Here is a 22,187-nt window from a genome sequence, read left to right as displayed (position 1 = left end):
AATATAAAATAACGTCATTCAAGATGAAAGCGTGCAACAAATTTGCTACATAATCCGGTTCAGGGAGTTTGCCATCTGAAGAACTAGGACTTCCACCTAGTGCATTCATTTTGGCCCTTTGTGTAGTCAAAATGCAGCTGTAGCATAGCAAATAGTAAAAAACTGGATATACCATACAATTTAGGTTTAAAACAATATAATTTTAATTTAAATGGGAATCTTAAATTACAAGATCTGGATAGGAAAAAAACCCTACAACCTGAATTATCATTTCAGTTTCGCTGCGCCATCATGAATGGTACAAAAGTCATAACATTAATTGAGGTTATAGAGCTACCATCTCCTGTAATTTTAGGGTGCCACTTTGCAATTATCTTCTGTGATTTTAAACTTAATTGAAAAGCATTCCCCCCCCCCCGCTTTTTTTGTTTTGTTTTGAAGGATTACTACTTAAGTAGTTTTAAATCCCCGAGTCAGCACTTCAAGATTCAGAGACACTCTTAGGATTGCACTGGCTCCCAGGACTGGAAGTCTACTCACCTCTTCTTGATTTGTTCAAGTGTAACTGGTAAGAAGTTGGAACATGTGGTGCTTCTCCTTCTGTGCTTTGAATCTAGAGGAGAGGAGATTTGTAGATTTAGTTATACCAGTGGAACGTGTTCCTGCACCTCAGATTGTGTACAGTGTATACAGTTTCAGGCAATCTTTTTTTATCCACCAGGTCTGCAATGACAGGTAGAAACAGTTATTCTAATGTATCTTATCTTGCAAATTAAAATATTCTTAATTTAGTATTTAAGATAACTGTAACAATGCCTCCAGTTTTGCAAAATAATGCCTCACCTTACATTAATTCCCATAAACACTAGGTCACCATCCTGTGACAATATTCTGTCAATATTGAGAATCTTATTACTCTTTGACATAAGACTAAAATAGTAATGTAATTCTATCTTTACCATGGTACATTGCTCTTTCCATTCACATTATTTCATCCCCATTGGGAAATGCAGTTATTTTTAGTCCCTTGCATGAATAAGAAGCATGATGTGTGAATAAAATACATTTAGAGTAGTGAAACAAGTGGCCATCTTGAAGTAAACACACTCCCTAGTGTCATCTTGCAAGGTGATGAGTATTTCACTGCAACATGAGTTTAATGAGTTCTTCTTAGGAGGAGTTCAGCTCCTGTTGGGATTGCAGCCATACTTAGCTACATTATTATTTGTAGAAATGCTTCTTGTGTTTCCCAGTACATAAAATGGAAGATAGCGTGTTGTAAGTCATGAAGATTCCAAATGGGAAACTTCAAATTACATACCATGGAAAATTAATCCTACTGCTTAGTCCTTTTGCAAAACAGTAAAACTTATTGTTAAGTAAACAGTTCTCAGATGACCGTTCAAACAATGAAAAGAATATGTTTAAAATCTCAACAGAAAGGCCTTTGTTTTGTTTGAAAGCCCTAATACATTTTCTTTTTTGTATGTAACAAAAGATCCATTAGTTCGCATGCAAGGCTAGACTGTAAAAATAAAAACCCACACTAATGTACTAGTCTAACTAAATTCAAAATTAACAAGGAGAGAAACTTCCAACTGCATCTGTAGCTAGATTCAGCTAAATATATATATATATATATATATATATATATACACCCATATTTCACACAAAAATTGGTATTTTGCTCATTTTTGAAATGTGTTTGTCAAAAGCAAAAAATATATTTACACTGACATGATCTTTTCTGCAAGAATAAAGCAAAATGCTAAATACATTTTCTCAAGTACAGGAGATTCAGGAAGTACTCAACAGTCTACGGGTCTGCCCTTGACTTCAGTGGGGAAAAGACAGCAGCTCCTACTGACTTCAAATGGGATTAAACTCTACATTAAGAACAGCATCAGATCTGTTCCTCCTGACTGTGTAGACTGTCCCAAGAGGTAAAATAATCATCTTCTCAAAATACAGGCTACTGAAAAAGAAGTTCAGGCTGTAACTGCGTAATATGAAAATAGATATAACATATTTAAAATTTCCACGCAAACTATTCCACAAAAGATTAGTTAGAGTAAAGTAGCGATTCCAAAGGAACTCATCCTTGGGAGGAATTTTCAAATCCTCTAGTTGTCCTTAAATGAGGAATTGGGATTGCATTCTCCTGTTATAATCAATTCCTCAAAGAACAACTTTCCCCTATTTTTTAATTAAGTTGGCTGGGTAGAATCCATGCCCACATCACTAAGAGAATTTATGGCTGTCTAAAGTACATCCAGCTGCAATGTCAAGAGGAAAAAACATAAATCTTAGAATGAAAAATAATAATAATATGATCACAGAAGCTACTATATATTCTTCAGTAACTAAAATAGTTACATTTTAACATATTCAAGCTATAATCTCTGCTATCACTGTTGCACCATGTTGAAATAACCATGACGGAAATAAGAGTGCCAAGAAGAGAAAACAATTTTTTTGAAAAGCATTTGATTCCTTTATAGTTTCACAGATTACTTTAACTCATGATATTCCACATTGAAATATTTATATTATATTTTACTGGGGGGAAAAAGTCAGCCACTGAAGTGTCTTTTTAAATAAAGGAGATCTTTGTTCGCACTTGACCTGAGTTCACCCACTTCTCAACTTTCACAGTTTGACGTGGAGACTTAAGATGTTAAGTACTGATAAAATTGGCTTGTTTCTGTTTTCTATTAAAATCAGAGCATATGGAGATATACCTATCTCATAGAACTGGAAGGGACCTTGAGAGGTCATTGAGTCCAGTCCCCTGCCTTCACAGCAGGACCAAGTACTGTCCCTGACAGATTTTTGCCCCAGATCCCTAAATGGCCCCCTCAAGGATTGAACTCACAACCCTGGGTTTAGCAGGCCAATGCTCAAACCACTGAGCTATCCCTCCCCCCTCATGTCTTATGAAACTCCAATTTATTAAAATGGAAACTTCCAGTGTCAAAAGGACTTCTTAAAAGGAACATGGAGATTTCTCAAAGCATGAGGTGAAAAACTGGCTCTTTGCTTAATTATAGCATTTAAAATGACATAGGATACAAATTAAACAAGCAGAAGCAGTTTGAGCTTTACTTATGAGAAAACAGAAACTGATAAATTATATCAAAGATATAATGTGCTTCAGGGGAAAAAAAAAGATTCTAAAACACTTTGCTCTACCTTTGTCAAAGATCTTAAGATCTGAAGACTGCTGAGCATCTTCAATGCAGCACGGGACCTAAAATGCTTTATTCAGCTCACGACGTGACTTCTTGCCTGAGGACTGCAGGTCCAAGTCCTGTGCATTTAATATTTTTGCTCAGCAAAATTTTAGGCCACTTTAACCCCAATGTAAGTAAGTGCAACTCCATTTACTTTAAACTGAGCAATGCCATTACTAACATTTAGATATGAAGTGTTTTAAAGAGTGCCCTATAGGAAAAAATGAATGCAACACAACTTCCACAATAGCTGATGTTTTCATCTGCTGGAAAGGCAGTTTGTAAAATTCCAGTTATAAGACCACGAGAATGAGATACAAGAAAAGCTATTTCTTCAAAACTCATTGGGCTCAATTAGCTCACAATCAGCCACCAGTTATTAATTATCAGTAACTGATCATTTCTATTATCTTTCTTGGCAGCTTTGGGAATGAGAAGTGATTCACTGAAGCAGAACTCAGCAATCCTTTCGAACATTCTAACCTCTATGGGAGGGAACATCCAGAACGGTCTGAGTGAGGGGCATTGCAGTAATGCATGTAAGGCATGGCTGCTGTTTACTGCACTAATCAGAACCAACCTCACCCTTACTCGTCTCTTGGTTTTATCCCACCTGTTATCTCTCATTTTATACTTTGATTAGGTATAATCCATACTTGGATAATAAATTCTTTGTGGCAGGGACTTTTTGTTGCATGTGCCCCTAGCATAGTAGAAGCCTAAATCTAGCATCATGGGCCCCGATTCCACCCCCTCAAAGAAAGAGTAAGACTGATTCAACACAATTCCTGGTATTTTGCAAAATTCAGCTACTTGTTTAAGACAAGTTACATAGCAGGAAATAAATGTTTTAATTAAATTGGTTTACTTTTTTTAAAAAAATTGAGAAAAGTCAGTCTTACCGGCCCTTTGATTGCACTGGTCTTCCAGGAAAGACACCTTGGTTCTCTTCCCCTCTCTTTGTTTCTGATGGCTAGGCTCTGCCTTTCAACTGCCAATCTCCTTTTCATCTTAAATGCCTTCCACCTCCTGACCTTGGCTGAGGTGCTGGATCAGAGTTGTGTTTGCAATCCAAGTGTGCTGCCTCGCAAAACAAGCCCATTACTCCTTCCAACCTCTTTAGCCAATATTGAAACATGAGACAGACCTTAGTGAATCTAATTGGCTAACTGAAGAGAGGTTGCTTGAAGGAAATCCTGCTCTGACAAACTCCCACTCTGGCTAGCTTTACAGCGACAGCCTTCCTAATGGAGCTGACCAACTAAGCATTAGAAAGCATGGGAAGAGCTTCCTTAATAGATTTGTCATCTTTCTTATGTGTAGGAATACATTCCAAGCAAAGCTTAGGAAAGAGTGGGTGAAGAGTTATTTTCATTGCTTCTAATATTGTTTGTTGTTCATTGTACCCTCTTTAAAATGCAGGAAAATAAAATTAAAACTACCAGATAACGTTCAGTTTTGCTGAAGAAAAATAAGAATCCCTCCTGGGGATTAGAAAGCAGTTGAAATGTATATACTCTTATTGTATAAACAAAAACTCACCACAACTCCATCCTACATTGTACTTCATCATGCTAAAACAGCTGTGTTTATGCACTGATGACATAGTTTGCAATGTTAACTAGAGCTGCACAAACTCATCAGTTTTGGGTTGCAGAGGTTTCAGCTGTCCCTTTTTCAGTTTTGGGTCATGTTTTCCTTCGAGTCCAACTCAAAGGAAAATTCAGTGGAAGACACCAAGTTTTGTGTCATTTCAACCTATCCTCCTATATTGGCCCAGAATTGCAAAAGAAAAAAAAAATCATCTCAGATTTGCGAATACAATCTGATCCTCATTTGTGTAATAAAACCTAACAACAGCCAAGTTTTCCTTGGTTATGTTACAAAAGCTTCACGCTTTTCCGGTGCCAACATAGCAGCAGACATAGAATTTGTTAAGTCCTACTTGAAAAGAAGACACGCAATCCTTGTTATATGCTGTTTGCGTTTTTCAATCCAGAGGGTGGGAGATTTTGTTTGTTTGTTTTTTTTAAAAATCACATCACCAAAGATATTACATTTAAATTCTGAAGGATTTTCGTCGTCATTGGAAATGACAACTTAAAATAGGTCAAATTTGGAGACTAAGCTACTTGACAGTGTCCATTTAAAAGCTCTCACAAAACATCTGTTAATCCATAACTCAGTAGACACATCTTATAATTACTTGTATGAGTAGGAAGTCCATGCAGTATTGTTATCTCCAGTTTGATGATTAGTTTCTGCATTCACTGGATTACAACACAAACCTCATGAGTCTAAAAGACCACATACAGGGAACTGGGACAGAACATCCCTCCAGGACAACCATCACTGAAATATTTTGCTAGAGTTTTTATGGGGGTAATAAAGGGACTAGCCCACTGCTGGAGGCAGGATACTTGATTATACGGCATCATTTTTAGATCATACTAAATGAAAATTTGGTAATCAAGCAATATTTTTCTTGAGGAATTTGTAAGTGGAAACTTTGGGGGCCTGTAAGTTACGAGTTAAAGGACTTGATCCAAAAAGTATACAGTCCGGTCAGAGAATAAACCATCTAGTTCTTTCTGACAGGAAGGAATTGTTTGGAATGCAGAAGTGGTAAGCTTTGCCAGGGACTGCAAGCTACCTGAAATCAAAGAAATGAAAAATAAAGACAATTTAAATTGATTATCAGAAAAAGTCACTTCCCAACAGTGAGATCCATTAGAATAGTCTCCTGAGGAAAATGGTGCAGGCCCCATCATTCTGGGGCATTTAAAGGGTCACCTGACAAACCACTGTAGACTATATTGGAGGGGAAATTCCTGCACGGTGGAGAGTGAGTTAGATCAGTGGCTCTCAACCTATGGTCTGCAGACCTCTGGGGGTCCTCAGACGACAACTAAGGGGTCCGTGAAAGACTGTTGTTACCATAGAACAGTGGTTTTCAACCTGTGGTGCGCAGCCCCCTGGGGGATCACAGACTATGTCTAAGATTTCCAAAAGAGTCTGCACCTCTATTCAAAATTGTTAGGTGTCCGCAAATGAAAAAAGGTTGAGAACCACTGAGTTAGATGACCTAATGGGATTCTGCAACCTCTAATTACTGTGAGCAGGTCTCACTTTCCAAAATGTAAAAAAGATCATTTCACTAACATGGAAGTGAAAGGTTTTATCGCCTGTTAAGATGTAAGCTAATGTTCCTAACTCTCCTAGAACAAGTGATATCACTAACACTCAGCACAGCAGGGAGCTATGTTGCTTCCACTACTAGTAGAGCCAAGGACGTCATCAGTTGCTGTAGAGCAAACTCAGAACCACTAACTCAAATCACAGCAGGCAAATAAATGGAGGAACTAGGCTAAAACCAGGCCTGCTGTAAGTCAGTCTAGTTTCATTGACATCAATGGAGCTATGTCAGCTTATACCAGCTGAGGTTTTTGCCTTACTGTTTCAGACCATTTTTCTAACCTATGTATTCTGTTGAAGGGTATAATCGCTAACATTTTTTAGGCGTTTTTTTAATATCTATTTCAGTTCAGATTTAAACTGATACTACTACTCAATTGTAAGTGGTTACTAAATAGAGAGAAAATTAGATTCTTTTAAAGAAGTTAGCCTTTTTAAAAGGAAAACAGTAATTAAAATGATAGAGGAAAAACTAGAAGCTTATCTAAAAACACCCACAAATACACTGCATGCAAAATCAAAAATCAGTTTAAAAGAATATATTTTCCTGGCATGGAGCTGCACGTCAAACAACCTTCTATTTTACCAGCCTTTTGGGTTTGTTTGGTTTAAGGACTGTCTTGTCTCATTGTTTCCTGTGTCAGTGTAGGGAACAACAAAGGTTATGTCAACTCGGTGCAAAATAAGGTCATTTCTTTCCACCTACCTCTTCCATCTCAAAGGAGTCCTTCTGCGGTAGCTTTAGAATAGTTATGGATGGAGATGCTATGGGAGCACAAGGTTCTTTATCTGGAGTTGATGTAGATGGATTTTGCAGCTCAGTGCTATTTTCAAGCTCATTATTCGTAGATATATTAGCATCGCTACTGAGATTGGAGGAGTCCACAATACCAGATTCTTCAGACAATCTATTCTGGTGACTTGGAGAGTCATTCTTTTGTTCATCTGTATGAGGCACATTATCATCCTGAGTTCCTTGTTCGTCACTAATTCCAGCAGAAAGAGTTGTGTCATTAAGTATGTCTATAATATTGGACTGATTACTAGATATCTCCTCTTTTACTGTAGCCAAAGATGGAGAATCTTTCTTTTTTAAGTGTTTTGGTAATTTTGATTCATTTTTTACATCTTTTTCTTCAGTCTCTTGGTCAGGTGACATTTTCCCTTTTTCAACAGCTGGGGGAGTTGTGCAGCTGCTACTTTCGTCTGCCTGCTGGGGTATACACAGACTGAGTTTTGATAGGGTCTTCATTAAACGACTTGCAGTATTGCTTCGATTTAAAGGAGCAGGGTTGGAGGTCTCTTTATTGGAAGACACTGAATTCATGCTGCCAATTTTCTGCAAAGGAGTCCCAGAAACTTGGGAATATAAGGAAGAAAAAGCATTGGCCACAGTAGTAAGCACTTCAATCTGACGAAAACGACCTGAAGCACAAGAACAAAGCACAAGTTAAATTTTTAAGAGAACAATTGATGGTATTGTGTCTAATATTTGTACAGTTTAGCTAAGAATGTCTTAGGACTTGCAACTAATTCTTCTCTCTGGAATGGGTAAACAAAACAACCACAACTTACAGTGCACAGGTAAAGCCAGATTTCTGAACCCCAAATATCTGCATTATCCAAAGAACATCTCTCTCCCTTATCTAAAATTAACATCAAAATTCACTTTGGATGTTGTGAACCCTCATCTTTATGATCATCCATTTTTATTCAGGTCTATGTTCTGAGACTTTTGTAAAAGTGAGATCACCTGTCCTTATATATGATTTCAAGAGTATATTAGCAACATGTTAGGAATGTATTATAATACACACTTATATCAAAGCTGATTTCTAAGGTTAAAATTTTAAAAATGTATAGACAATATTTTATTTATGTATAAGCTTGGCCTCTACACATAAAATTTAGAGTCTTGTGGTATAAAGAGGTATTGATTCTTTGTATGACACGGTATGTAAATACTAGTTTAAGAACATTAAGAGTTACCTAGAAATATAGGCTGTCTTCATGATATTATAAAAGGGCAACCCTGACATGCCTCTTTCTGAAATTATCAAGGACTCTCAAGAGTGGTTATAATGCTGCCTAGTACTGAAAACCACAAGTGATCCCTTGACCCTTAACAATTGGAAGTTTGTAAGAGCACTTTATAACTGCAGAAAGAGAAAGGTAGGGAGAGCCCTTATAAATACATTAAGTACAGAAACACAGGTAAAATAAAATGGTGAGTACTGACAACAAAGCTTTTCCCACTCCAAGTACTGCTGTAATAGAGTGCCTCAATTACTCTATTTTCCCCACCCTCTTTCAATACTATTTTGATGTGCTGCACACCAATGGCGGGGTTCTCAGAAGGCTCAGCTTTGGCCTAACTGTGCTTCCAGTGAAGTCAATAGGAGTTTTACCACTGACTTCAATGGGAACAGAATTAGGTCAACACAGAGCACTTTTTAAAATCTCACCTTAAGTATCTACAGGACAAGAAAAGGCTCTTAGAATGTTTTTGTTGTAGCTTGTTTCAGTGCTTTAAAATTGAAATGAAAGAGACTCACAAAAAGACCAACATACAACTCAGAAGGTGAAGGATAATGATGGGGCGCCTTTCTTCCCCACCCCAAAAACCTGCCCAAACACGTACACATCACATCTTGGAATAGTTCCAATTAAACTGGAGTTTTACTGTTGAGTCTCAATAGGACCAAAATTGGGCCCTGAGACTATAAAAGCTTTACAGAATACCGGTCTACAGGTTCCCTTTTCTGGTTGTTTACAAAATTTTAAAAGCTTAAATTAACCTTCACTTTAAAAGTATACTTACTTGTTAAAGCAAAATTTGGATTTTCCACTTCCATGCGCTGCATTTGGGCATTCAAAAACACTTTGATATCAATCCCTCTGGCAAACGATGATGAATTAAAAAATCTTGATGGGATTTTAGAAGCAATATCTGGTTCATCTCTTCCAAATCCAAGGTTATAGAGTACTTCTTCAGGGTCTTCCTCATAAAGATCCAGTAATTCAGAAACACTAGACAAATGAAAAACAAGAGATTTTTCTACACAATGGCTCTCTTCAGGACATGATCCCTTCAGTCTGGTTGCTATTTCAGCCCCCCAATCTGAGCCCTACTGAAATTTTGTCTCCTGCAGCTTAGTGCAATGGGCCCAAGTCACAAGTTTTGGAGGCGTTTACACCTGGCATTTCTGTTCAAGCCATTAGAGAGATGAACCCAGTCAATGTTCAGATCCAAACGTTTTATATATTTATTTATAAACCCAACCCTTAACCCAAAGGTCTTGAAATCTGAAATGCTTCTAAAGTTCAGGCATTTCCAGGGTTCTGGCCCAATTGTCCTTATTTTCTGAGAGCCACAACTGGAAAGAAATGTCAAGTTCTTTCAAATAACCAAATTAATAATCCCTCTTTTGCTACTAAGCACAATAATACATATAAATCAAGCCAAGTCCATCTATTTTAGGGATAGAAGAAGTAACTATTGGAAGAAAAAGAATGATAAATCCCATTGAACTGTGCCATATCCTCCAAAGTATAGTTCTTTTACCTTGAAACCGTCGCACTGCTTCTCCCAGAACCAGTGGAATTCATACTTCTCCCCTTCTGGTGGAACTGATGTCTCCTCTCCTTAGCCAACATACCATTGCTGTCATACAAATGGACAATACTGACATGATGAACTGGTTCCTTGCAGTGATTCAATTCTCAGTCTTTAAGGAAAAACCTAAATCTCCACTCTCAGAGAATTTCTTTTCCTGTTCAGTATTATCTGGTTTACAGTAGCTAGGTCTCATTTTATAAATACACTGAAATAATTAATCCTTAGCCCCTTAATAAAAAAGGTATATACACCCTGAGAATCCTAAAGCAAGGGATACAAACTGATAAAACACCACTGCAATCTCCCACAAAACAGTCCCATCTCCCTTCCTGCTCTCACACTCCTTTAAGCCCACCCAGAAGTGTCAAAAGTATCCCTTACTTCAGTAGGCTTATGTTCTCCACTCCCTTACCTCCCCCATGGGACCGCCTCTTCACACTGGAACTGGCCTCGGCTTGCTGCTTGTGTTACCTCACCTCTCAGATGCTGATTCCAACTGCCTACCCCCTGCTGCTTCCTGGTGCAAGGCATGGATTGCGGCCCATGAGCTGCATGAAGCAGGGGAAGCCTCCCAGACAAGCCTGGGAATTGGTTGTGCTTCCAAATTGGGGGAAATGGAATGGGACTGGCTCCAACCAAGACTCCCACCCTGATTTCTCCTCCCCAGTCCCAGACTATCTCCTCCCTACAACCCCAGCAACTGGTGCTGGCTCGGCATTTTCCAGTGTCGTACAGACTAAATGACTTTCCCTGCACGGCATCAGAATCACCACCCTTTTTAGAAATGTAGATTTTTAACCATTAGACAATGGGAGTTTCACTTGCAAGCAATCTGGCAGAATAGTCACCTAAGGAGCTAAGGGAACACAGAGCAGCTGGGTCCATTTATATAAGGGATGTTACTGGGCCTAACTGAGATGAAGTAGCAAAAGGTCTTAGGCTATGTCTACACAACCTCGGGAAGTAGACCTACACTACGCAACTCCAGCTACATGAATAACATAGCTGGAGTTGACGTACCTTAGGTCGAGTTACCCTGGGATGTCGACAGGAGAAACCTTCCCGTTGATTTATCTTACTCTTCTCATCAGGGGTAGAGTACAGGGTCGACTGGAGAGCAATCTGCTGTCAATCTGGCGGGTCTTCACTAGACCCGCTAAATCGACCACCGGTGGATCAATCTCAGAGCGTCAATCCCGGCTGTAGCGTAGATGTAGCCTGAGTCTACTTGTTGTGTAGCTGGGCTCTGACTGCACTTAGAGCATCACTTTGGGAGTAAGTAGGAGGCCATTCCCTAGAGGCTTTCTCCCAGTACAGTCACCTGCCCCCCTTACTCCCCAAAAAAGAGGCTTTTTCTAGCCAAGATTCCATCTCAAAGTTTGAAACAAGGAGCGGTTTTCCCCTGACACTGTCCAGAAATAGATCGGGCATTTGAGTGGCGGGTGAGGGAACTGAAGTAAGCCACTTATCTCTTGCAGAAGTGTTGCTTTGTGTTCAGAGATTTTACCCTTTTACTTGAAACTCCAGATTAAATGTGATAGAAGTAAAGGAACATATTTATGGAATACATTTTTGCGAGTATTAAAGTCTTTTTTCCCCATATTATTAGTGACGTCTTCTTTGTAGGAGTAAACTCTTCTGCATGGAATGGTTTTAGTACTGGGACTGCCTAGTTTACCTTTACCTCATAGTTCATATCATTTTATTTCAGTATTTCCCTAAAACAAAACAAAAATGAGATACTTACCATGTTTCCATTTTTGCATCACTTTGATGTAGATGATTAGCTGCAGGAAAATAAAGGAATGAAATGGTAGCCAACAACATATGACTCCAACAACATATGTTTGTAGATGCCACTCCACCTCCCAGAGTCCATTCTTTACACATAAAAGTGTACAATCAGTATGTATACACATTTGTAATAATAGGTGTTAGTTGGTTCTATCTTTTTGTTACCCTGAATACAATAGATTAAAATCTTAGTGTATGTGTTTATAAGAAAAACATACACACACACAATTAACCATATCTACCCTTTTAGAGCTGATCAAAAGTTTTTTGAAAAATATGTTTCCGTTTTTTCTGACTGCCACCTTCAGAAAATTTTGATGTTTGAAATTTTTCAGCCAGCTCTAACAGCTTTGTCCTTTTCCCTTTCAGTCATATGACGAGAGCTGGGATTGTTATTTAAAACAAAGGGGAAACACTTCTCTAACAAGTCCTTTGTATGGCAGGCGGTATAACAAATGAAAAGTCTATTAGGAGGAATCTTTTTAATCCCACTTACTCTAAGTCAGTAAGTGATATGGACTAAATTAATCACATCAAGTCAACTGTCAATAAATTGCTTTCCTCGTTATTTTTAAAAGACTTTAAAAAAAAAAAAAGAATTATTTCCTCCCTCAAGGCCCAACTCTCCTTCTGTGGTGTTGATGGCAAGACTCAGATTGACTCCAATAAGAACAGGGTTGGGCTTTTATACCAGATCAGATCTGACATTTCTCAAACACTTTTTAGAATTGCAAAAATTGTTGTCAACTTATTATATGCCCCTTAGCCTGCATGTATGCACAGGGTAGCTGGACAAGCAGAACCCAATCTGGGAAGTGCTGATCAGCCTCTGCACGTATGGAACTTGAGCATGTTTGGCAGCTCTCAGTACTGGACCCTCAATGCAGATCAGCTACTCAGCTGGGGATCTCTCTGGCAATTTAAAACATTCAAATCACCAAAAGGCTGTGCAGGCCACATTTTTGAGGTCAAGAGGTTAAAAAAAAAAAAAAAAAAAAAAAAGCCTGCTCTGAGGGGGCCACCTCTCTTCCTCCCCCAAAAGAAAGAGGGGAAAAGAAGAACTTGTGGGAACAAGCAGAGAGAAGCAGAACAAACAGTAAAGCAACAGCTGGAGATACAAGGGGGAAAAGTGTCATAACAGCCAGAAAATCTAAACCGCCTTCCCCTTTGCTTTATTTTGTTTGGTGGGTGTTGGTTTAAACACTTATCTACCAGTTTTTATTTCCAGGTTTATTTAATTCTTTCTCCCATCTTTCACCCTCTCTTCTCTTTCCTTCCTCCTTAACTATCAGCTATTAGCTGAACACTTGAGGCCAAATTTGGCCGTCAGAAAACCCTCACATGCCACTCCCACTGGTTTCAATGGAACTGGCACACGTGTCTGACCTCCATATCTGGCCCATACGAAGAGAGCACAAGCATTAACGCAGTCATTTTTCTCATTGCTTGCACTCCTTCCACCAGTACTTTGGACTGTTTCATTGCTGTTTGCACCAAAGCACATGAAGAAGTAGCAGACACCTGCTCCCTTCATTACGCAGGCCCCTTTCAAGGCTGGCTCTGCCCTGCAGGAAGACCAGGTCACAACAAGTTGACAAAAATAAAGAAATAAAGTTTTGATGAAAGAAAATAAATAAATAGGTTTGTTTGGGGTTTTTTGCAAATGTCTCATCTTCCCTCTTGCTTTCCAGACAGCTTTACCATCAGGCTTCGACCAGATTGGAAATACTGACTTTTCAAAATAAATTCAAACTCTTGAATGTTACTTAAATAATAATAAAAATAAAAAAACTTGCTTTAATAGTCAAATAACCCTGCCACACCCACCTTCCGCTCCCAGGGATAAGTCATCTTCAAAACTTCCTCCATTTCTCACCAGCATGCCTGAAAATGTACATTTGGCAGTTCAACGCCTATATAGTGCTGTAATGTTTTCTTTCCAAAAGCTCATATAATATTTTTAGTTAAACACTTGGAGTTAATGCTGTAGGATTTACTCAGAAAATCTTTACAGATCCTTTATCATTTACATCCTGATAATGTACAGACGAAGCCTATGGTATTTTGAAGTTACTATTCACATCACAAAAAAGCTTATTTTAAAAGAAGAGATAAAAGAGTGAGAGGGGGCTCTAAAGCTATTAGAGGGGCCAGATGAAGAACAACTCCATGTCAACTTGTAAGCTAATTAATCATAACTACCTACCCCCTAGTATCATACCTAATGTAAGTACCCTGCACTGGATGTTAAGTTACACTCCAGACAGCTTACCACAGAGCTTCAGGGTTAATAAATTAGTCCAGTCATCCCCTTTCTTCCACCAGTATATACTGAGAGTTCTTTTTATATGCTCTGCAACTACCTGCAGATTCTTGTTGTACTTTGAACTTTCAAATTTTGTCCTGCTCAGATAGTAATTTTTTCAGGTGTGGCTATTTCAGTTAGAGCAAGCAAAGAAAGACAGCACGAAAGCTGACCTAGTTCTAAGACTGTGCATTAACTAGCTTCCCCTTTCCTACACACACACGCATGCACACACACACACTGCTTCTGCAGAGATTTTGCATTTATATATAAGCTGAAGCACAGGAGTAGTCTTTTTAAAGACTTCAACTCTTGAAAAAAAAATTCTGACCCTTTCCCCCTCCCCTAAACTTCTCCCTCAACTGCATAGGAATACGAATATCTTAGCAAGATCAAGATAGCCATAACATATGCATCTGGATAACATACATTGATTTTAAAATCATAAACTAAGAAAGCAGAAAAGTTCATAATAAAAGCAGCTATCCAAGAGCACAGAGCTTTTTCTTACCCTTCAATGTAGGATTGCTTTGCTCATCCAGGGAGGCTCCCAGAGGCGTTCTGAAACGACAGAAAAGGTTAACGCTAGTTTAAAATGTTGCTTCTTCATGTCCTTCCTTAAGAGCTATAACCAGCTTGTGATAACAGCAGTTGTGCCTCCTTCCGCCTTCCTCCCCCAGAAAGCCTGCACAAGGGACTGACAATAACTTACTAAACAATCCCCAACCCCCTGAATAAACACTTGTGAAAAAAACAGGTTGATAAAACTGGCAGCACTCAAACCTATGAACGCTAACACAGGAATCAGGATTAAGGCAAAAGTTAAGAAGGCCACAGGCATTCTGTAGGTTGTCAAAGAAAATATTATGTGTTATATTGTGCCCACACTACCAACAAGAATGAATAGGGAGCAGTGGGGGTGGCACTACGCAGGAGTGAATTCATTTTAAACTCATTTACACTTTAAAAGTTGACATCTGTTTTTCCTACACTGAAATCCTAAGGATAGGTGAATAAGGGAATGAAAGACAGACAGGCAGACACACACACACACACACACACATCCCTTCCCCTTCCCCCCGCAGATTATAAATTCTTTTGATCAGTGACTGTCTTTTTGTTCTGTGTTTGTATTAGGCGCAATACAATGGGGTCCTGGTCCACGATAGGCCTGCCAGGCACTATTGTAATACAAAAAATAAGTAATAGTAATAAATAATAATAATAATACAAAGTCTAATCAGAAACAAGAACAATCTGAGACCTAAAATATCTGTCAAGACATTTGCTAGCTCGGATACTGGATCAAATTCTTTAACTTTTGTTCTAGGACAGATGTAATCACTATTTCAAGAATGGAAAGAGGCTTGTTGAAGGGCCCAATCCTGCGGTCTTTGAAGTCAACAGCAAAACTCCCACTGACAGCAGGATTGGACCCTAATGCAGTTAATATTACTCATCCTGTGTAAACTAATTTGGTGCATAAGCTCTTTAAACAGACCAAATATTAATACAGAGCTTCCACTAATGTAGACAAACAATGGTTAACAAGAACCTGCTATGCAGTAAAGCAGCTTGGTACAAACCCAAGACACAAAATAAAGTAAAATATGATTAAAGAAAGGCAAATCAGATGACTTAAGTGTTTACATCATGAATACTTCATATATGGGCATGTGAAGGTTTTTCATTAGACAAGCAGAGAAAATTGCCCAAAGTTACTCTGAAATAAACAAAGACATGATACAGTATTTGTTCTGGTTCCAAAACTAAATTCTGGAATGAAAAGCGTGTATTTGTTTCCTAACACACCCTTTATTTTACAATGCAAATTGTTCCTCTGGAACAGTTTACCGTTGCTACACGTTGCCCTTTGATATGGAATAAGCCACAAAGCTTTGACAATGACTCTTTAGAAATAACTTGTTACAGTGACATGCCAATTAAAATAATGACAGTATGAGTGATATTCACTCAGCTAGGTGACAGAACAAGCCTTTAGAAACTCAAATCTCCTGGAATTTTGGGTCTCTCATGGGAGTAAATAGGGCTTCAAGTGACTAGGTTTTTTATTAAATCTATTCAAGTTACAGCAAGTCTTATGTTCTGAATTAACAACCATGCCTATTGTTTATATCCCAGTTTTAATGGCTACATTTCTATTCTCCCTCTCCTTCCTTGGCGGCCACTTCAGCATGTCTTATTTTTTAGCTAGACAAAGTTGCTGGCAGCAACTTCCTCAGTTGACGCCAGTAGTGTGCATGCACTGGCTGGCAGAGAATGGTAAAAAGCAAGCAGCAAAACTGGCATTCTCCCTCAAAAATTAAGCCTGTCACCTCGGCAGCCTGTTAACAGCTACTAGAAAAGAAACTTTGGCAAGCAATCTGTCTGCATCCCTGCTTGAATCTCTACACATACACAACCACTTTATAGTCCATTCCATTGAAAAATTGTACATTTAAAAAGAGAAGAGCATAAGAACGATGGAAGCCCTTTGAACAACACCAAAGCAACTGGGGTATGTTTTTAAGGGAATATTTGCAGCAGCATGGCTCATAAGTCAGCTGATTCAGGTTTGCTTTCAAGTACATTATGCTGCTAAACAGGAGATTTTAGAGATCTTTCAATATATCCTCATACTCAAGAAAAGGCACACTGTACACTGGGGGTGGATACCATACAGCTACGGCAGACTCCGAAGAAGCTGCCTGCTTTCACAGCCCTAAGTGAAGTAGCACGAGTGTGGAGCAGATGTAACATAGGGCAAGGACAAATGGAAAATCAAAGACAATCTGGAATGCAGAGCTTCATAAAAGTCTTGACTTGCACTGGAATCAAGGAACCAACGTGAGTTAGATCCCTCAGAGAGATGACAAGACATCTCCCAAACATTCCAGGTGCAGTCAGGAAGAGTGGGGGGCATGCCATGCTGGATTCTTTGGGATCTGCTACTCAACACCTCCCCAAACATTTAACCCCCTCTTTTCACCCATAGTGCCCATCGCTGTAGGCTCTATGTACTGATCAGATAGATTACATACACATGGTTGTGCCCATAGTGGACTTCACTGAGAATTCTGCTTTTCATCTTCCCCATGTTGTAGAAAATTTCTGTTGGGTTTGTTTGACCCGGTATTGGTTATTGTAGGAAAACTTTAACAATTAATGAAGATCTTGCATTGTGTTTTAGAAGCAGTTAAAACTTTGGCTGTTAAAAATCATAGTTTGGCAGCCAGAGTGCAATTAAATAGTGTGTCCATTCTGCCTCAAAAACTCAAAACAAAAAAATATCTTCTCGTCACATTTCAAAACCTCCTCTTTCCTGAATATTCTACATGAGAAAGTTCCTAAACACTTTCCAACAGGGTAAACTATGTTGTTGTTATTACAGAAAACATTTTGGCCAAACAAAACACTCAAATTCAAAAAATAAAAACCATCCTTGAGTTCAAATGGAGGATTTCCTCCTTTCTGTTTCAATGTAAGATGGGCAAACAGCTGATTTTTTAGGTTTATCTTAAACATCCTTAGTAAATGCACTAAACTCTTTTAATCATTTCAAAACACTGGCAAAATTGAGAGAAATGAAGGAAGACTTTCCTACAGGGGTGATAATTCCATGAAATGGAGCAGAAGTGGGATGTTTCTTAGGCCTCTATGAATATTGCCACAATGTGATGAGTGCTTTTCTACCCCAATAGCTAAACAGAGGTAAAATATATATACTTATATAAATAGTGGAGCCTGGAGTTATGTGGAGACTTCTGCACATGAACTACTGTACGACAGATGAGAAATTTCAATGTGGAGTGGTTACAGTCCCAAACTGCTAATGCATACCACAGAAATAGCCATCTAGTAAGTCCATTTTCCTTACAACTACAACACTGTGGATGGATAGTCTTTTGAAACAAATAAATCTTACAAGCAGAGCTCATTACCAAGAATGTTGATGCCACTTCACTTGAACTAATACCACTGCAAAACTGAAAGTAAGACTGGCCAATCAAATTTGATCCTACATTTACATTTTCTAAAATGTCATATAAACCTAAAAACAATAGAAATGTATTCATTCATTCCTATGGGGAAAGTATTTTTGGTGTTTTTACACGCCAAACAACAAGGCATTTTGCTAACTCCTGAGAGCCAGGACATGTAATTGACTAGAAACAGAAATAAAATCAGTCTATTTTTGTTGTACACACTTGGAGAAGTCCAGATTATGCAACAGTATAGTGAAAAGTGCATTAGATTGTTGCAAGAAATTCAGTTACAATCCAGGAAGATAGTACCTGTAATGTAGGTGTTATTTTTAACAATACAATGTAAAAATATGTTCAAGATTTTTGATATTGTCTTTAACCAGCAATGTGGACAGAAAAAGAGGAAAACCACCAAGGATCATCGAGGGCTAGAAGAACTAGCCCAGCCCGTTCCCTTTGATTATGCATGCACATACGCAGAGAGAGAGTAGCAGATGCCTTGTCAAAAAGTAAATTAGATTATTCTCTCACACCACCTATAATAGACAAAAATATACATTTTACACACAAATTTAACTGTGTACTACCTACAGTCTTGAGCAGGGCTTTGGAGCTGTGCTCCGGCTCCGCTCCAGCTCCGGGCAAAAACCTGCAGCTTCACTGCTCCGGAGCTGCTCCAGCTCCGGGCTCCACTCCAAAGCCCTGGTCTTGAGAGTATAATCCTATGAGCAGCTGAGCACTTATCCAAAGTGCTGAGAATTCCCGGCTCCCACAGACATTACTGGTAGTTGTTGGCACTCAGCACATCACAGAATCAGATCCTAAATGCCTACTGGACTGATCCTGCTCCAGTGAAGTCAGTGGGAGTTTTTCCTATTGACTTCAATGGATGCAGGATGGACTGTATTTCCATCTCAGAGAACCACTGATATTAACAAATCACATGAGCTTTGCAAAAGCCAGCCACATTCTAGTAAAGCTTCTAGTTTAGCACTAGACCTGTGTCAAGAAAAGGAACATACTGATTTGGTAGCCACTGACTATTTACCAAGATTTGCTGAAATTCTATTTCTTACAAGACCCACAAGTAATTAGGTCATAGAAAAGTTAAGGCATCTTCTCTCATTTTGGCAGTCTGAAAAAAAATAGTCACTGACAATGGACTGCAATTTGTCAGACGTGAATTCCAAGTTTTTGGGATAGAGTATGTCACCAGCCCTCTCCGCCCACAAGGGAACAGGTGACCTAGACTGTACAGAGACTTCTACAACAAAGACACTATATTAGCTCTGCTGAGCTATACGGTAACACATTCATCAGTCTCTAGAGTAAGCCCAGCTGAGTTGCTCACTGGGTCAACAAATCAGACTAGCACTGCCAACCTTTAAAGTAAATTTTCACCATAAACTGCTATGTCTAAAGGATGACAGTGAAAGATAAATATAGGAGGTCCTGAACTTTCTTTAACTATTGGGATGCCACCCAAAGCTCACCTAACCTTAAACAAGGACATCTATCCCTGATAAAATTGAAAGAAGAAAAATATTGGACAAGATCAGCTATTGTCACTGGCTACAGCTGAACCCCAAAATAATATATGGTGGAGACTGAAGAAAAAGTTTTTTCTAAATCCAACTGAACTGTTTTGTGACAATAGCAACAGTGGTATTCATTCCAGTCTTAGTGAAGGGAAATAGCTGAGTTTGGTCAATTTCATGGTCATAGAATTTTAAAAACTGTAAATTTCACTGTGTTGTAACCCTGGGTGTCCCAACCCAAAAGGAAGTCATGAGGAGAGGGGGTGAGAAGGCTATTGTAGAGGAGTCGCAATATTGCCACCCTTACTTCTGCGCTGTTGCTGGTGGCAGCATTGCCTTCAGAGCTGGGCAGCTGGACATGAGCGTCTGCTGGCCAGGCACCCAGCTCTGAGGGCAGCACCGCCACCAGTAGCAGTGCAAAAATGAGGGTGGCATGGTATGTGGTTACGGGGGTCTGTGGTCGCCCCCCCTACACACACAGCCAGCCCAAGGTCTGTTTAACCCCTGAGCACCAGGGCGGGACAAGGCTGGGGGCACCATGGTCAAGGACTCCTACTGTATGCCAGGTTCCAGCTGCTGGTCCTCGCTGGGCTAGTGAGGGATGGGACTTCCTCTTCCCCTGCAGGGGCCGCTCCCAGTGCCAGGTCAGACACACTTCCAGGAACCTCCCCCAGCTTCAGGAAGCTCTGCAGCTGCAGGCTGGGAGCCCAGCTCTGAAGACAGCGCCACTACCCGCAGTAGCGCAGAAATAAGGGTGTCATGGCAGGATATTGCTACCATTACTTCTGCGTTGTTGCCGGCTCAGGTGTTGCTTTCAAGCTGGGTAGCTGGCCAGCATCCACCACTCTCCAGCCACCCAGCCCTGAAGCCACCGCAGAAGTAAAGGTGGCAATACCATGACCCCCCTACAATAGCCTTGCGACAGCCCCACAACCTTTGTTTGGGTTGGGACCCCCAGTTTGAGAAACACTAGTTTCCCATGAAATCTGTATAGCATACCCACTAGTTTACCCATGAAATCTGTATAGTATAGGGTAAAAGTACACAAAAGACCAGATTTCACGGTCCATGACGCCTTTTTCATGGTGTAAATTTGATAGGGTCCTAGAGATAATCCTTTAGGGAAGTCCAAGCCTAATGGACAGGAGTCTATATATTTGAGATTAGATACATCTAATCAGAGAAAAAGGATCCTCAGGGCCAGAAGGTGACTATATGTGGGAGAATGGTAAAGCTGACTCAATAATCTGTTGCTAAATGTTTAGTAATAAAGGGGAGGAGAGAAAGGGCTGTGCACTGTTTCTTTAGAAGTGTAACAGGAAGCCAGTCAAGATGAGGATAGGGAAGGTTTTAAGAAGAGCCCTGCAGTCAATCAGGGAGAGAGAGGGTAGATTTAGGCATGACACTGTTTTCCTTAATCTTTGCTCAGTATTAGAAGAAAGTGACTCTGTAATGCTTTACCATTGTTACATGACAGATAGAGAGAAGATGGGGGGGGGGGGAAATCAACTGTTTGCCAGACAGCCACACTAATACATGCATTACTATTCTAATAACTTATTAATGGTACATTTATTCTCAAAGAAGAACTTCAACTGTTCCCTAATAAGAGAAAGCACACTACAGAGAGAGGTGAAAGTAAAACTAATAACTAATTTTTCTCACCTCCTACATGCTTTGAGAGCCCAATCCTTCAACTCACATTCACATAAGTAGAGGTTGTAAGTTCAGGTCCTTTAGCTAATAAAGAATTGTGGACACTGCTACTTAGACATATGTAACTATTTAGAGCAGTACTGGAACTTCTGGTTTGCAGAAGTACTTACCTGCAATCTTTAAGCCATATGGCGATCTTTTCGTTTGGAATATTACCTTTGGGAGAAAAGAAAGGGAAGGAGGGAGAAAAACAGAGTTGTAATTGATGTTCTGTGCATTCCAGACGTCTCATGAAGAAAGAGGAATGGTGCCTTTTAAACACCACTTACACTACTGCCACACAAACAAGACTGCTGACAAGAGCAACAACAAAAAAAGACAATAACAAACAAAAGAAATAAGAATAAACTCAATGGCAGGCCAAAAATATGAGAATTAAAAATACTTTTAAACACAGACTGCATGTCTCACATATGGTGCAACCCAGTAATGCTTTCATCAGGCAGGGCTAATGGACGGGGCGATTCCAGTCACTGATTTCCCCCTTCCCTGCCTTAGTGGAGACAACCGGACAGGACAGACCTCCTTCTGCAGCCAGGAGCAGTTTTCCGACGGTGAGATCGTCCTCCTGCCGGGCCAGCTCAGCTGCTTCTGCCGAGAGATCCTCCGCCTCCGATGCCTGCCAGGAGTCTCTGCTCTTAGCCCAGGCCTTTCTCTTCTGGCTAGCCCCCGGCCACTCCTCTGCCCCCGGCGGCTCCTCCATCAGGACCGCGGCTCCTGCTGCTTCACTTCACAAGGCGACCGCAGCAACGCAACCTGCCAGGCACACGCGAGCCGGGTTGAGCGCGCGGAGCCCGGCTC

General features: G+C 39.8%; 1 protein-coding gene across 1 annotated transcript in view; it reads right to left on the bottom strand.

Annotated features, from left to right (window-relative positions):
• ITPRID2 (ITPR interacting domain containing 2) overlaps positions 1-21,966 on the bottom strand; it is a 58,696-nt gene extending 36,730 nt beyond the window's left edge. Inside the window, exons 1-9 of the mRNA XM_065413046.1 lie at positions 21,909-21,966; positions 21,497-21,542; positions 14,658-14,707; positions 13,669-13,725; positions 11,795-11,834; positions 9,994-10,092; positions 9,250-9,458; positions 7,135-7,853; positions 541-613 (exon numbers count right to left, since the gene is read on the bottom strand). Of these exons, the coding sequence (XP_065269118.1) occupies positions 541-613; positions 7,135-7,853; positions 9,250-9,458; positions 9,994-10,092; positions 11,795-11,834; positions 13,669-13,723 (1,195 nt within the window). The 5' untranslated portion in view covers positions 13,724-13,725; positions 14,658-14,707; positions 21,497-21,542; positions 21,909-21,966. The remainder of the gene's footprint in view (positions 1-540; positions 614-7,134; positions 7,854-9,249; positions 9,459-9,993; positions 10,093-11,794; positions 11,835-13,668; positions 13,726-14,657; positions 14,708-21,496; positions 21,543-21,908) is intronic.
• Between the last annotated feature and the right edge of the window lie 221 nt (positions 21,967-22,187).

This window comes from Emys orbicularis, chromosome 11 (genome assembly GCF_028017835.1).
Source record: "Emys orbicularis isolate rEmyOrb1 chromosome 11, rEmyOrb1.hap1, whole genome shotgun sequence".
Lineage (NCBI taxonomy): Eukaryota > Metazoa > Chordata > Testudines > Emydidae > Emys > Emys orbicularis.
Note: the sequence above shows the minus strand (reverse complement) of the source record. Positions and strands in the feature narration are given on the sequence as shown.